This window comes from Herpailurus yagouaroundi, unplaced genomic scaffold, assembly GCF_014898765.1.
Source record: "Herpailurus yagouaroundi ecotype Mexico unplaced genomic scaffold, PumYag 163, whole genome shotgun sequence".
NCBI lineage: Eukaryota > Metazoa > Chordata > Mammalia > Carnivora > Felidae > Herpailurus > Herpailurus yagouaroundi.
The window spans coordinates 20,465,710-20,479,852 of NW_024412404.1; the positions used below are offsets into that span (position 1 = coordinate 20,465,710).

The 14,143-nt window shown below is 48.9% G+C and overlaps 1 protein-coding gene across 1 annotated transcript in view; it reads left to right on the forward strand.

The window, feature by feature from the left end:
• Positions 1–13,678, forward strand: part of SH2D4B (SH2 domain containing 4B) — a 61,938-nt gene extending 48,260 nt beyond the window's left edge. The window contains exons 6-7 of the mRNA XM_040485589.1: positions 6,323–6,543; positions 11,049–13,678. Of these exons, the coding sequence (XP_040341523.1) occupies positions 6,323–6,543; positions 11,049–11,141 (314 nt within the window). The 3' untranslated portion in view covers positions 11,142–13,678. The remainder of the gene's footprint in view (positions 1–6,322; positions 6,544–11,048) is intronic.
• The last annotated feature ends 465 nt before the right edge of the window (positions 13,679–14,143 follow it).

Consider the following 14,143-nt stretch of genomic DNA (forward strand, 5'->3'; position numbering starts at 1 on the left):
GGTAATCTGAATACTCAACATGGAGTTTGAACTCACGGCCCCAAGATCGGGAGTCACGTGCTCTTCCGACTGAGCCAGCCAGGTACCCCCTAAACACATAGGTTTTTTGAAGTCCAGCATTTCTACTCTCAACTGATCAGATGTTGTCAACATTACAGTTCTATCTTTTTTTAAAACCTCCACTATCCATTATTAGTATTATTTTGTAAGTCAACATAAACTTTTAACTTAACCTGTGATATCTGTGCTCATCATGCCTTCTAGCCTCTCAGATGGTCTATCCAGGATCCAATTTCTTCTACCTGAAGTACGTCCTTTAGAATATCCCTAATTGTCAATTTTCTCAACTTATTTTTTTTCTGAAGATGCCTTTATTTCGTCCTCCTTGAAAGATAGTTTCATTAAACACTGTTATTTTGTTTCTCAGCGCCCTGAAAATATTATCCCATTGTCCTCTGGCTTCTACTGTTGCAACTGAGGAGTTAACCAACAGTCTAATTGTTCATTCTTTGTAGACAATCAGTCTTTTTCTCTGGTTGACAAAATGAGACGTTGAGTGGCTTTGTGCAGTTTCCCTATGATGTGTCTGTGATGCATCCCTCTTAAATATTGCCTCCTCTCCATTCTCCTCACCGGTCTTCTCTGGGATCCAGATCATACACGTGCTAGATCTTTCCGTCCATCTGCTGTGTCTCTTCCCGTCCTGAGACTTAAATTAGGCTTCTCTTAGGTTGCATTTTTATAAATGTGCCATGGACTCGTTCTTCTTAGTCTTCGCTGTGACTCTTCACTCATTTTATCCCCCCTTCTCCCCTTTTACCTCACCACCTCGGCTTACGGCCACGGAATCTACCCAGCCCCCAAGGCCTGCTTCTCATCCCCCTTCGTTGCCTCTTTGAGGCCTGCCCTGACTTTTCTACAGGCCACATTAGTCTCCTCCTTCTTGCGCCTTTCACAGCCCTTACTGTCCTCTGCATGAGATAACATGGTGTAGAGCAAAGAGTACTAGACTTGGAGTCTGAGGACCTGAGTTCAAATTCTGACTCCGCCATTTAATAGCTCTGTGGCCTTGGGGAAGTCCCTTTTCTTGCTGACCCTCAGTGTCCTCAGTTATGAAGTGATGATAATTGGGATGGTAGGAAGACTGAAGGAGATGAGGCCCACTGAGGCCCCAGATGGTGTCCCATGCTGGCTGTGACATGAGGCTTTTCGTGTAACCCCCGATGTGTCCTTTTGCCCCCCTGCTTCAATATAGAAGCCATTTCTGGCAGACTAGTGGCCTGGGAGCTAGATTCCGGTGCTGTAGCTATGGAAATGTAGCTATGAAGAAATGCTTAGATGAAGGAGCGCTCATTGCATTGAGATCGCTAGCTTGTGTGCCTATAATTCATACCCCCTGAGGCCATTTTTTTTATCCTTGAACATTCTCACATTCTTCTTCTGCTTAGGGAACACCAGTTGTTTCTCATTGCCCTCAGAATTAGGTCCAAAATCCTTCTAATGGTCTGGGGAGTGCATGGGAGCTTGGCCCCTGCCGACCTCTGTGTATGTTGTCACCACCCATCTCCTACGTTGGCCTCCCCTCCTGCCACTTTGGCCTTCCCTCCTGCCATGAAGATTTATGTGCTAATCCCTTTAGCAAAACAGATACTTGCCTCACCCCTCTGTTTTAACCCTTCTGGTCTTAGTCTAACTGTCACTTCTGCCCCTGGCACCAGAGCTGGGTGGGGTGCTTCCCCTGGGTGCTCCCATAGCACCCGTGGCCTTGATCACCACTGGTTACGGTGAGCCTTTTCTTAAAAAAAATAAAAAAATAAAAATAAAATAAAATAAAATAAAATAAAATAAAATAAAAATTCTGCCAATCTCTACTTCTGTCCAGAGTCAAAACTTCTGGGAGGCAGGAACTGTTTCTCATTCAGTGCTGACTCCCAGGTGCTGAGCATGGGGCTTGGCTCCTAGAGAGTGCTTAATACATACTTATTAAAGGGAGGAAGGAGAGAAATTACAGGAAACACTACATTTCCCATCGTTGGTGGGTGAGAATTGGCTCAGAAGGGATCTACAGTTGCAGTCTCCAGTGACCATTCCAGAACAGGTGCTGTGGGGCCTCGGCCATGCCCCTCAGCCAGCCCTGGTCACTGGCTGAGGCAGAAAGTTCCCGTGATCCCTGGGGAGCACTGTGCTCGCTCCCCAGTCAGAAGGGGTGAGGTGAAGCTCTCCCTTCTTCCTCAGCCAAGAGGTTGTGGAGTGTTTAGAAGGGGCAGAGGTGGGATGGGTCGGGGTATGGTTAGTGCTTAGGATCAGTACACTTGGCTTAGAGGCCATCCAGGGAGACAGAGAGGGAGATGGGGAGGGCAGGGTGAACGGGGCAGGAAAATGTGACAGCTTCTCCTTGTAAGTGTCCCTCGGGGCTCCCAGCCACTAATTCTCTTGGGGGTCAGGTTTGCTGTGAAATGGCCAGTGCCATCCTAAACGATGAAGCTGTATTCCTTTTGGTCTCGGGCCCAGATACAATTTTGATTTCTAGGTGAAGTATCCAAGAGCGGGGCAGGTCTCACAGATGTTTACTATTCCAGACACCCGGAAGAGTCTGCGGGGGGAGGGAGGGAGGTGGTGATGGCAGTGCAGGCTGGGGCCCAGGGACCCGAGCAGTCCCCACCAGAAGAAGTCCTCCTCAGCAGCCTCAGTCTGGGGGGATTGGGTGCTTGGGCAGCACAGCCTGGCAGCACGATGACCAAGGCTGCTACCAGCACAAGGTGACATCCAGTCTTGGCACACGAGCAGCACCCTTGGTGTGGCCAGGACAAACTAGTTACATGTATTAGACGGCCATTGCGGAGGTGCCTGGTGGCTCAGGCGGTTAAGTGGTTGAGTGTCTGACTCTTCATTTCGGCTCAGCCCGTTCAGTGTGAGATCGAGCCCCACGTTGTGCTCTACAAGGAGCATGGAGCCTGCTTGGGATTTTCTCTGCCTCTCCCTCTGCCCCTCCCCTGCTTGCATGCATTCTTTTTTTATTAAAAAAAAAAATTAGATGGCCATTGTGTTCTCAGGCACTGTGGTAAGCACGTTCACACATTAATTTAATGTAGGCTCGAGCAACCTTATGACATAGATAGTATTAGTGCGACTGCTTAATAGATGAGGACGCCCCCCTGGGTTTCAGAAGCTTAAGTAACCTGCCCAAGGCCACCTGTTGAACAAGTCCCTGAGCTGTGGTTTTAGTCCACGCTCTGGATTACTGCTTCGGACAAGCCCCCCAGCATTCCTGGTCCTTGGGGCACAGACATCAGCTTCTGTGTCAGTGTGGGGCTTCTGGGAAGCAGAAGTGCAAGGGATTTACTGGAAGAAATGCCCATGAAGGATAAAGGGGAGAGGGAGCAGGAGAAGGTGGGGAGTCTTCAGACAGTGGTGCAGGGAGGGAGGGAGGGAGCGAGGGAAGGAGGGGCGGTTGGGGGAGGAGCCTGCTACTGGAGCGCAGCCTCAGGGCAAGTCTTGCTGGGGCTGATGGGAAACCCCAGAGCAAGGATTGCTCACTCAGAAGTCCTGCACTGGGTGGGCATGGTGGCTCCAGTACCCTTGTGCTCAGTCATAGAAACCTCTGTGCTCTGAGGCAAGGGCGCCCAGTCTTTTTTTTTTTTTTTTTGATGTTTATTTTACTTTTGACACAGAGAGAGAGAGAGAGCAGGGGAGGGGCAGAGAGAGAGAGGGACAGAGGACCTGAAGCGGGCTCTGCGCTGACAGCAGAGAGCCCAGTGCAGGGCTCGAACTCACGAACTGTGGGATCATGACCTGGGCTGAAACTAGGAGTTGGAAGCTTAACTGACTGAGCCACCCAGATGCCCCAAGGGCACTCGGTCTTGTACCCTCTGTGCCAGAAGCAGCCTGGGGAGAATATGCTTCAGCGGTGCGTCCTGAGCAGCAGCTGGAGGCTGTCAGTCCAGACACTGTTTGCAGCGGAGTCCGTCCTGAGGGTCCCACAGTTGCCACAGGCTCTATCCTTGAGCCGTTCACCGCCTGTTTCCTAGAGTACTGTAGCCTCTGGGCAGGGCGTTATGAAAGCTCGAAGGTGGGTATCCCGGGCAGCCTCCTGGTGTAGAAATGATTTCCTGACAGGGTTGAGCAGATTGCGCACCGAGTAAAGCGAACTTGCCAAGAGGGCTAGTTGTGGGCAGGAGGGACTGAAATGCAGAAACGAGAGCTTGGCCATTTGGGTCCGGACGAGCACCCTTTTCAAATTCTACCACTCAGAGGGACATCTTTTTCTAACTTGCACAAAGGCGGAGTGTAAGTGATCAGCAGCCTGTGCTTCCCAGGAGAGAAGAGACATCCTTCATTGAGGATTTGGGGTCCGCTGGGACAAAGGGGGCTGGGCTGGGGCTGAGGCTTCTGCACAAGGGGGGCTGGAGGTCAGCAGCCAGTAATGGCTCATGAGAGAGTGAGTGAATGAGCCTAGAGAGGTGGGTGAGATGGGGTCCTGGAGCCCAGTGCCTGTCATTGCTGAGCCGGACTCTGCTGGATTTCAGAGGGGCTATTCCAAGGTTTTAGATGGCAGAGAGACATGACATTGTCCTTTTGGTCTTACTGGTCCTATTCAAGTTTGATTGTTCAGTCTCCTGCCCCATGTAACACTTCTCTCCTCTCCCAGTTTCCAGTCTGGGCTGGGCTTTAGCTTGAGGTGTGGGGAATGGGGTTGGGGGTGACATTTGCTGGTCCCTCTTCCTCCTGAGCCGGCTCTACACTGTCTCACTTTCTTCCCCACCCCAGCTACCTTTAGGGTCTAGGTCCTCTGATATTGGGGCAGGGAGGTGGGTGAGGGACTGTGCTGAGTCTTGTGACAGATTCCAGGTGGGCCATTTTGGCCCTCTTTTGGCTGTCACTGCTTCCCTGGCCGAAGGCACTAATGCCCTCCCTGGAGGTAGGGGACAGCCCCAGGGTGCACCCTCCTGCCTACGAGGGGTTTGTGTGCGATTCTTCAGGTGTCCTGTGGCAGAAGGGCTCCCTACTTCCTTCCCTTCCTCTCTCTCTTCCTAATTTCCTACTTCTATAGCCTGGTTGGGGAGAGGGTGGCTCACTTGATTGCCTCTTGATAAGTCCTGGGCGAGGAGGAAAGAGGTGGCCCCCATTTGTGTTGGCTGTCTTTAAAAGGGGGACAGGTGACAGTGTGATTGCCTCTATGTCCTCTGCTTTGGGCGCAAGGAAAGTCTGGCCAGATGACCACATGGTGGTGTGTGTGTGGGGGGGGGAGGGGAACACTACAGGAAAGTGCAATATTGAAAGAGGTACCAGGGTGCAGCGTGGGACAAGTCACAAGTCCCTGGGTCACAGGGATGAACAGCCCAGCTGCCTTCTACCCCGTGGCTATGTCACTGCCGTAAATGATCCCACTGAATGTATGCAGCGGGTGAACAGGTGGGCGTGTGAACAAGACAGTGTGCTCCTCCTCTCCCAACAGCAGCCAACATGTCCCCAGTTGTTCTCAATTTATGAAAGGCTTTCACGAACTTTATCTGACTTGAAAGTTGTGAGGTGCCCTCGAAGTGGGTGGATTAAGATGATCACTTCAACGTCGAAGGACACCGCAGAAGTTGAGGGGTTGGCTGAACATCCCGTAGCCCGGGTGAAGGCAGGGGTCAGTAGGTAATCTAGGTTTTCTGGCTCCTGCCCTCTTCCCACTGCCCTGCCCTCAGAGGCGGACCCACTGCACGCATGGCTTCCTGTGCTCCATCCAGATGAGCGCAGCTCCCTAAAAGCCCTGCTGGATGATAGCCACTGGCGAATACTCGACTCCAGGGCCAGACCGCCTTTCATACTGTGGTGAAGGCACATTGTGAAGGACTGTAGAAAATTTTGTCCTTTGAGCTGTTTGCCTGGTGTCCGCAGGTGGATGGAGGAAGCCCTCTTTCTTCTTCAGAGGACGTGCTGTGTTCAGGCGCCCATTCACGGGTACAGGAAAGGTAACTGGGGTAGTAATCGTAAGTCCCTCCAGTGTTGTTATCAAAGCAGGACTCTTATTTGTAACTGATAGATGCTATAATCCTGGCTCATTGCTAATTCTTTGCTTACCCAGTTAATCCAAGTTAGTGTGGCATAATTTGGAGGAAAGAATGCTAAACTCGGGTCCTAGTAGGAATCCTGCCCAGATAGCTTGTTCTGGGCCAAGATGAGCCCACTGTGGAATGAGGCAAGTACCTGAGCCCCCCCCGCAGCCTCCCTTCCTGACACCCTGGAAGGAGGATGAGGGGCAGGGATGAGTGGAGGAGAGTGGCAGGGGAAGGTTTGCTGAACCTATGGCCTTTTTTTCCCCCCTCTTTTAAACCAGGAATTATTAGCCGAGAAGATGCAGAAGATCTCCTTGAGAACATGACAGAGGGAGCATTTTTGGTCCGGGTCAGTGAGAAAATCTGGGGTTATACCCTATCCTATCGCCTGCAGAAAGGGTTCAAGCACTTTCTTGTGGATGCCTCTGGAGATTTTTACAGCTTCCTGGGAGTGGACCCCAATCGCCATGCGACGCTCACTGATCTCATTGATTTCCACAAGGTATCCCTCGTAGGGGTGCTGGTTGAGAGATGGGACTGGTAGAAACTTGAGCTGAAGGAGAGCCAGGTTGTAGGTGTTCTGAGAGAGGAGGTGGAGGGGGAGCACGCAGCCCCCGAAGGTCTGTAGGAGCACAGGAACATGGAACATTGGGGTGGAAGAGAGTGCAGTTGTCTAGACAGGCTCTGGGACCTTCTGTTTTTCTCTCTGGCTTACCCCCTGACTGATACAGGCACCTGGTCCCTAGCGTCTTCTCACCTCGAGTAGCTGAGGGCTTCCTACTGTCAACACTTAGGAGCTGGTTGACTCACCTTCAGTCCAAGCCTGCATCTCACCTACAACTCATCCCTAGGATGTCCTGCTTGAGAACATTCTAGGCAGGTCTCTGGCAGCTCTGTAGGGTTAGCTGAAGCCTAGCTGTCAGCCCCGTGGTTTGAGAAGCTTTTCTAGTAGAGTTACAATGTCTCTTGTTCCAACTACAGCTTTACCACTTGGTATGTGTATGACCTTGGGTAGGTTCCTTAGCCCTCCCTGAACCTGAGTTTCCTAACCAGGCAAATGGATGTAAATAGTACTTAGTTCAGATCCTGTGACCATTAGATGAGGCAGTGTACATAACAGTGCTCTGTAACTGGGAAGCGGTATGGAAGTTCTTGTTTTCCAGAACCCTGTCTTGTTATTTGTCCCCTGCTGTAGACCTCTCATTGGGAAAGACGTTGCCTTCCGAACAATATATTTAGACAGGAGCAACTTTTGTGTTGATGTGGCTGTTGGCACGGTGGTAACTGGTAGCTGGGAGAAAGCCTAAGATGGAACTCGATGGCCCAGAAGGGTGGGGGAGGGATTCCGAGAGACAGAGTGGTGGGAGCTCACCATCTCCCTGAGCTTTGCACCTGCGGAAAGGTTCTCAGGGTTACTTGACCATCTCACTGGGTTTTTGCTGTAATAGGGACTCTTGGATTTGCATTGTTTTCTCTTCATGGATGTTCCCAGGGCTCTGAGGACAGCTCCTGACTTGACCTTGTAAGTCAAGCACATAGACAATCACCCGTTTACAAATACCTAGACATTGGCTGGAGAGTACGGCTGGAAAACTGGACTCACCAGGTTGAAGGCAGATTTCTACCTGTGTCGGGAACAGTCTTGTAACAATTCTAGGAAAGAGAGAGCGAGGGCATGTGTGGATGTTGGCACCTTCTCTGTATCCGGCATTGTGCCTGTTGCTGTACATCATGGTCTCACGTAATCTTCATGGCAGCTCTGTGAGGGAGGCATATTTCACAGATCAGGAAACCAAAGCCAGGGAGCTTGGGTAGCTTCCCTAAGTTTTCGTGGCTGGTACCACTAGGTCCAGCAGTTAATCCTCAGGCTGTCTGCCTCTAAAGCTTGTGCCTTTTCCCTCTGTACCACACTGCTTGCTTTCCCCTATCAAATATAATGTGCCTTGAGCAGCGATGAACTTCTTGCCCCTGGAAGTGTTTAGGCAAAGGGAAAAGGTCCGTCTCTCGGAGATGCTATGCTATGGTTCCTGCACAGGAAGGCTTGAACAGTATCTTTGAAGGTCTTTATTCTGTTCCGAATCTGGGGTTGGACACTGCCAATCCAATTTTGTTTCTTTCACAAAAGGGAGAGCTCATCTATGCCCATGTGGCAATCTGATGGCCAGCGTGTGTAAATTAAAATTTTAATTACACAACTAATTTATGATTACATTCTAAGAAAAATCAGATACAGTACAAGGTGAGATCCTTGTTCTTTAAAGATTTTTTTAAGTTTATTTATTTTGAGAGAGAGAGAGAGCGCAAGCAGGGAAGGGGCAGAGAGAGAGGGAGAGAGCGAGAATCCAAAGAAGGCCCTGCACCATCAGCACAGAGCTTGATGCGGGGCTCAAACTGACAAACCATGAGATATGACCTAACCTAAAGTCTGACACTTAACTGACTGAGCCACCCAGACGCCCTGTGCCTTGTTCATTTAATATCCGCACTTCCCCTGGGTGGCTTGGTCGGTTAAGCGTCCGACTTTGGCTCAGGTCATGATCTCACAGTCCATGAGTTCGAGCCCCGCGTCGGGCTCTGTGCTGACCGCTCAGAGCCTGGAGCCTGTTTCAGATTCTGTGTCTCCCTCTGTCTCTGCCCCTCCCCTGTTCATGCTGTGTCTCTCTCTGTCTCAAACATAAATAAACGTTAAAAAAAATTTAAAAAAAAACTGACAAAAAAAACCCCCACGTGGGGCTCTGTGCTGACAGTTCAGAGCTTGGAGCCTGCTTTGGATTCTGCTTCTCTCTCTCTGCCCCTCTCCCACTCATACTTTGTCTCTGTCCCTCAAAAATAAATATTAAAATCCCCACTTCCATCCTCCACCTTGAATTATTAGTTTGCCATGTATCTATCCGAGTATTTCCTGGGTATTAACATAGAAATTTATGTACATAAGGAAATACATAGTTGTGTTAATTTTCACATAAACTGGACAATTCTTTACTTAATAGCTCAGCAATATGATTGTTTTGTTTAACACAATATATCATATGGTATATTTTTTGAAAGCATGGTCCCTGGAAGCAGGCTGCTAAGTTTTAAATCCCAACTTCATTACTGTGTGTGATTGCAGGCAACTACTGATGATTTGATGCTTTAGTTTCCTCCTCAGTAAAATGGGTTTCAAAATAGCACTCGCCTCCTTAGGGTCACTGGCAGGTTTCACTGAGAGAGCACTGTGTAAATTGCCGAAACAGTATACCTGACATTTGTAAGTGATCAGGACGTTGGCTGTTACTGAAACGTTTCTGTTCAGTCCACACACCACATCCTTGTACGTGCCCCATGGTGTTCCGCAATGGCCACTTAGTCAGCTTCCAGGCTCCCACGATCACAAACGGGCTGCAGAGATTTGCTTGTCTGTGTCTATGTCACTTAGGGCGCATGTGCAAGGATTTCTCTGGCTGGATCCCTCGTACTGGGATTGCTGGATAGAAGATTATGCACATTTTAATTTGAAAAGATCTGCCAGATTGCCCTCCAAAAACATAGCGCCAATTCATGCTTCTACCAAAGTGAGATGAGGCTGTTTCCCCACACTGCTGCCAGCCCTGGGGATTATCAGTCATTTTAATTTTTTCCCATTAGATGGGCAGATGCTGTATCTCCTTGTTGATTAGCTTGCATTTCTCTGATTCCTACTGGCACAGAGGATCTTTTCATATGTTTACTGGCCACTTGGATTTCTGCTGGGGATTGTCTGTTCCTGTCTTCTGTCCATTTTCTACTTAGACATCTCCTTTCTTACTGATGTGTCAATTCTTCCAGCAACAGAATCGCTCTTTAGTTATGTCCATCCTGCCCCTCAGGTCTTCTATGGAAATTTTTATTTATTTATTTATTTTTATTTAAAAAAAAATTTTTTTTTTCAACGTTTATTTATTTTTGGGACAGAGAGAGACAGAGCATGAACGGGGGAGGGGCAGAGAGAGAGGGAGACACAGAATCGGAAACAGGCTCCAGGCTCTGAGCCATCCGCCCAGAGCCTGACGCGGGGCTCGAACTCACGGACCGCGAGATCGCGACCTGGCTGAGGTCGGACGCTTAACCGACTGCGCCACTCAGGCGCCCCTGGAAATTTTTATTTAAATGGGCATTCTTGGGGCGCCTGGGTGGCGTCAAAGGCATCCGCTCTTTGACTGGAAGGCAGGGCCACCATGTTGCCAACTTGTCGGTTGAGTCCCAACCTTTATCCATTTTGTCATCCGAAGCAAGTCATTTGAGGGGAGATGAAACACTGAAATCTAGGTTCCCCCAAATCCCAAAGGAAGTGCTCATACCCATTCTGTAGATGGGGTCCTGCATCACCAGCATCTTGCTTTCATCCCACGTCCACTCCTTTTTCTTTTTCTTCTTCTTCAGAATCACTTTCACGCCATCCACTGAAACCATAATGCTCACCTTCTTCTTCTTGATGTTTTTGGCTTTAAACTCATACCGTATCCGGCGCATGGCCGCCACGATCTCCACTCTGCTATTGGGCCTCGGCACATCCAGGCTTCTGACGTACTGTCACTTGGCCCCTGGGAGACTTGTGTTCACTTGATAGTGAGTAGCTAGCTCATCTTTTGGGCATGGGAGTGTAGGAGCTTTGGTGGTCTCTCCTCACTTCTGATCTGCCCAAGGCAAAGACCTTTGCTGTCTGGGGTTCCCCAGCCCCTGCCCTACGTTATCTCCTCCGACAATCTCATCCTGTAGGTCTTTTGGTTTTTCAGTACTCTTTAACGTTTAGCTTTGTGGATGGCCTTCCTTCTTATTTTCCCGTGTTGGATTTCTTTCCATTTTTCCAATATGGATTTACTTCTTTTTAAAAGCAGATTTTTTTCCCCTGTCATTTCTATAAATTTGAGTGAGGAGAAGGCAGATACATATTCATAGACTTTCTACCTTGAACTGGTCTCTCTCTGGCGGATGTTTATTTCCCTTGCTTGATTATAAGTGCTCTTTCCTTTTTGTTTTCCCTTTTAGGAGGAAATTATCACTGTTTCAGGGGGAGAGCTGCTGCAGGAACCCTGTGGACAGAGGGACAGCCCGCCAGACTACCATCTGTTGTTTGAATGATTTTTTTCCCCCTTACCAATTGGACTTCTTTGGGCATCCAGTTTTTGAACTCAACTTAAGAATTTCCCAGCTCAAATCCTTCCTTATGGCCTTCTGGAATATCCACCACCATCCAGTGGATTAAGTAGATTCGTATGCCTCAAGGGATATGAAATATATGGCATATGTGCTATCGGTCCCTGTCCCGATGCCCAGGACAGAAATTGCAAATAGCTGCCGCAACTCTTTCACGAGGAGTTTAGTTATGCCTTCAGAAGAGAAGCCTATCTGCCCTAAATCGAGCTCCTAGAGCACACGGACCATGTTTTAATAATCGAAAATAATTCCAGTGCCGAACTCTGATTTTCACATATGGTAGGCATTCGATAAATATTTGTTTGAATGAATGCAGTTCTTCTGAAGGTTTTCCAACACTAATCAGCAGTCGTTTCTAGTAAGTCATTTCCTGCCTGTTCTGTTTATAAAGTCATGGAGAGGATGGAAGAAACGTCGCAAAGAATTTATATGGAAAATAGAGACGCTGCGTCTTTCACGGTGTATGTTATTGCCCTCATTGATTTTTACCGTTGGAATTACCCGAGGCTTCCAGAATAGGTGACGGACGCTGCCCTGCCTTCCTTATTTGCCACCCCTGCTTGGTCTTGGAAGCGTATCTTGACCCTGGTTTTACAATATTGAGGCAGTGGTTCCATGCAGTCCCAATAAATGTGCCCCAAACCTGGGGTGAATTATAAATCCAAAAAAGCCTTTGCTCTCTAGGATTTACCCCTCTTGATGCAGGTTATTTAAATGATTACTTCTGCCTTTACGGTCCTTTGGACATTGATCCTTGTGTTCACTTACTCTGGCTATGTTTTTCATATCACCAGGATTCTTCCAGTGACCCTGAATAACTCTCAGGGGCAGTGTCTTTGCCCACACTCTGCCTTCACGTTTATGGACATATGTGTAGAGACAGCATGTTGTGATGGGAATATTATAGTGGCATCAAGCAGACTTGCGTTCAACTCCCCACCCTGGACCTTACTAGTATTGTAATGCTAGAAGCCCCGTATTTGGTGGGAGTGGGAGGATGGATGGACTTGTGCCTTGTCGGTGGACGGGCATACGTTACTTGATGGTCACGTCACACATATCTTACGTCGCACACCTCTCACATCATGCATCTCTTCCGTCACGTTATCTCTTACGCTCCATTTCCTCTCTTGCCTCTTCTACTCTTCACATCCTTGGCTGCTTATTATGCCCTGGTCACCATCACTGCAATCAGTTCTGCGTGGACTCTCTTTTTCACCACTGGGCCCATCAGCTTCATTTGAGATAAGCCAACGCCACCTGGCCCCACGTGGGGCTCTGGGCCTCTCATCCCCTATGGCTGCAGACGCAGAAGACACCAGAAAACCAGCAGGAGCAGGGCAGTTAACTCCCCATGCGGTGAAGCTTGCATCAATGGGAGACAGCAGCTTGAGGATTAGTTCTTCTGTCTTCCTCCTCCGGGGGGGCTGTTTGGACCGGCAGCTCTTCCTATGACCTCTGGGAAAACAGTCCTGCAAGATGGAGCAACTAGTCCCGATGGAACCAAGGAGCAGCCGGATGAGGCCCACCCCCTCCTGTGTGGCCCCCCTCCTTCCCCGCCTCGCTCTCCTGCTCCCCCCCACCCCCAGGATGGCACTCTTGAGCTGAATGACACCACAGAGGCATTTGCCGCAGGCTCTGCCTCTTAGGGAAAGCCAGGGAAGGCCCCATCGTACAGATGTGTTCGATAATGTCAGCTTTGCAACCTGGCGCCCTTCTGCCATCTCACAGGGCCCCTGAATGAATAAAACCAAGGGAAGGCAGGAAGCCGGCTTCCTGAATACGGAAGCGCTTTAAAACTGTTACCGATTATGGTTCGATTCTCTTCTATTAGACGTCGAGTGGCCTTAGACGAGCTGAATTTTAGTTTTGGCCATGCTACTTACAAACTATGTGACTTTGTTCAAGTCAGTTAACCCCATGAAAGCTTCTCAGTATACTGAGAAGAGAGCTTTTTGTGTGGCTGTCACTGGTTTTTTTGGAGGGTCAGTTACATGAGCAGTAGAAAAGCTTCATCTAAAGGGAAGGCATTGCTAATAACAACCCCACTAACAGCAACAATTATTCTGGGCTCAGCAGCGATGTGTCAGGGGAACATGGTGTTGATTTTCAAGGTGTTAGAGGAAGCTTCTTATTCCAAGAACTAGCAGCAGTTCTGAAAGCAGACCAAGGGTTGAGAACCTGAACCCCTGAGCTGTTGTTTCTGTCGCTCCTAATTAATATGTGAGAGACAACAGCTGGGTTTTCCATGCCTAACACATTTATTTCATTCAGTTTGGGGCCTGCACTTTCTGCACATCTCATATATTTTAGGTTTTACCTGGCCTTAAAATAAATTCCTCGTAAGTTGTCCTGCAAATGAAATTACTGTCTGGAAAACTGCAATTTCATCTTGAGAGTTTTATTATGCTAATAAATGTCAGGATTCTCAAATAAAGGGATTGGCTTTTTTTTTTTTTTCCTCTCCCCGAGCCTTGCAAATATAATGAAAAACAGTCAGTCAGCTACAAGATTCCGCAGAGAGAAAATTTACAGTCTGGAACTAGAAAGAGAAGTTGTAAAAAACACTAGGCAACTTATCGGAAGATAAACGTCGACGAATGGAAGGGTGACTTGGGGTCCCGGTCAGGGAGAGCCCTATGTGGCTGAGCTGGGGAGCTGGACACCTGGGGTGCAGGGGTCTGGGTAGCATAGGCTGCAAGTGGCTTCTGGGAGTGGGAATGGAGCCCTGGACATGAAGACCTGGGTGCCTGGGGAGTGCGGCCCTTTTTTATACCCTTGGACCCTTCGTTAGCCTGAGGACCAAATCTGGAGCCAGAAAGACCTCTGTTCGGTGACCCTAGACAAGTGTTTCCAATTCTCTGGGCCATCATTTCCTCTGTGAAATGGGGTAAACCGTGACTGTCTCAGATGGTGGCCTGTGAAAA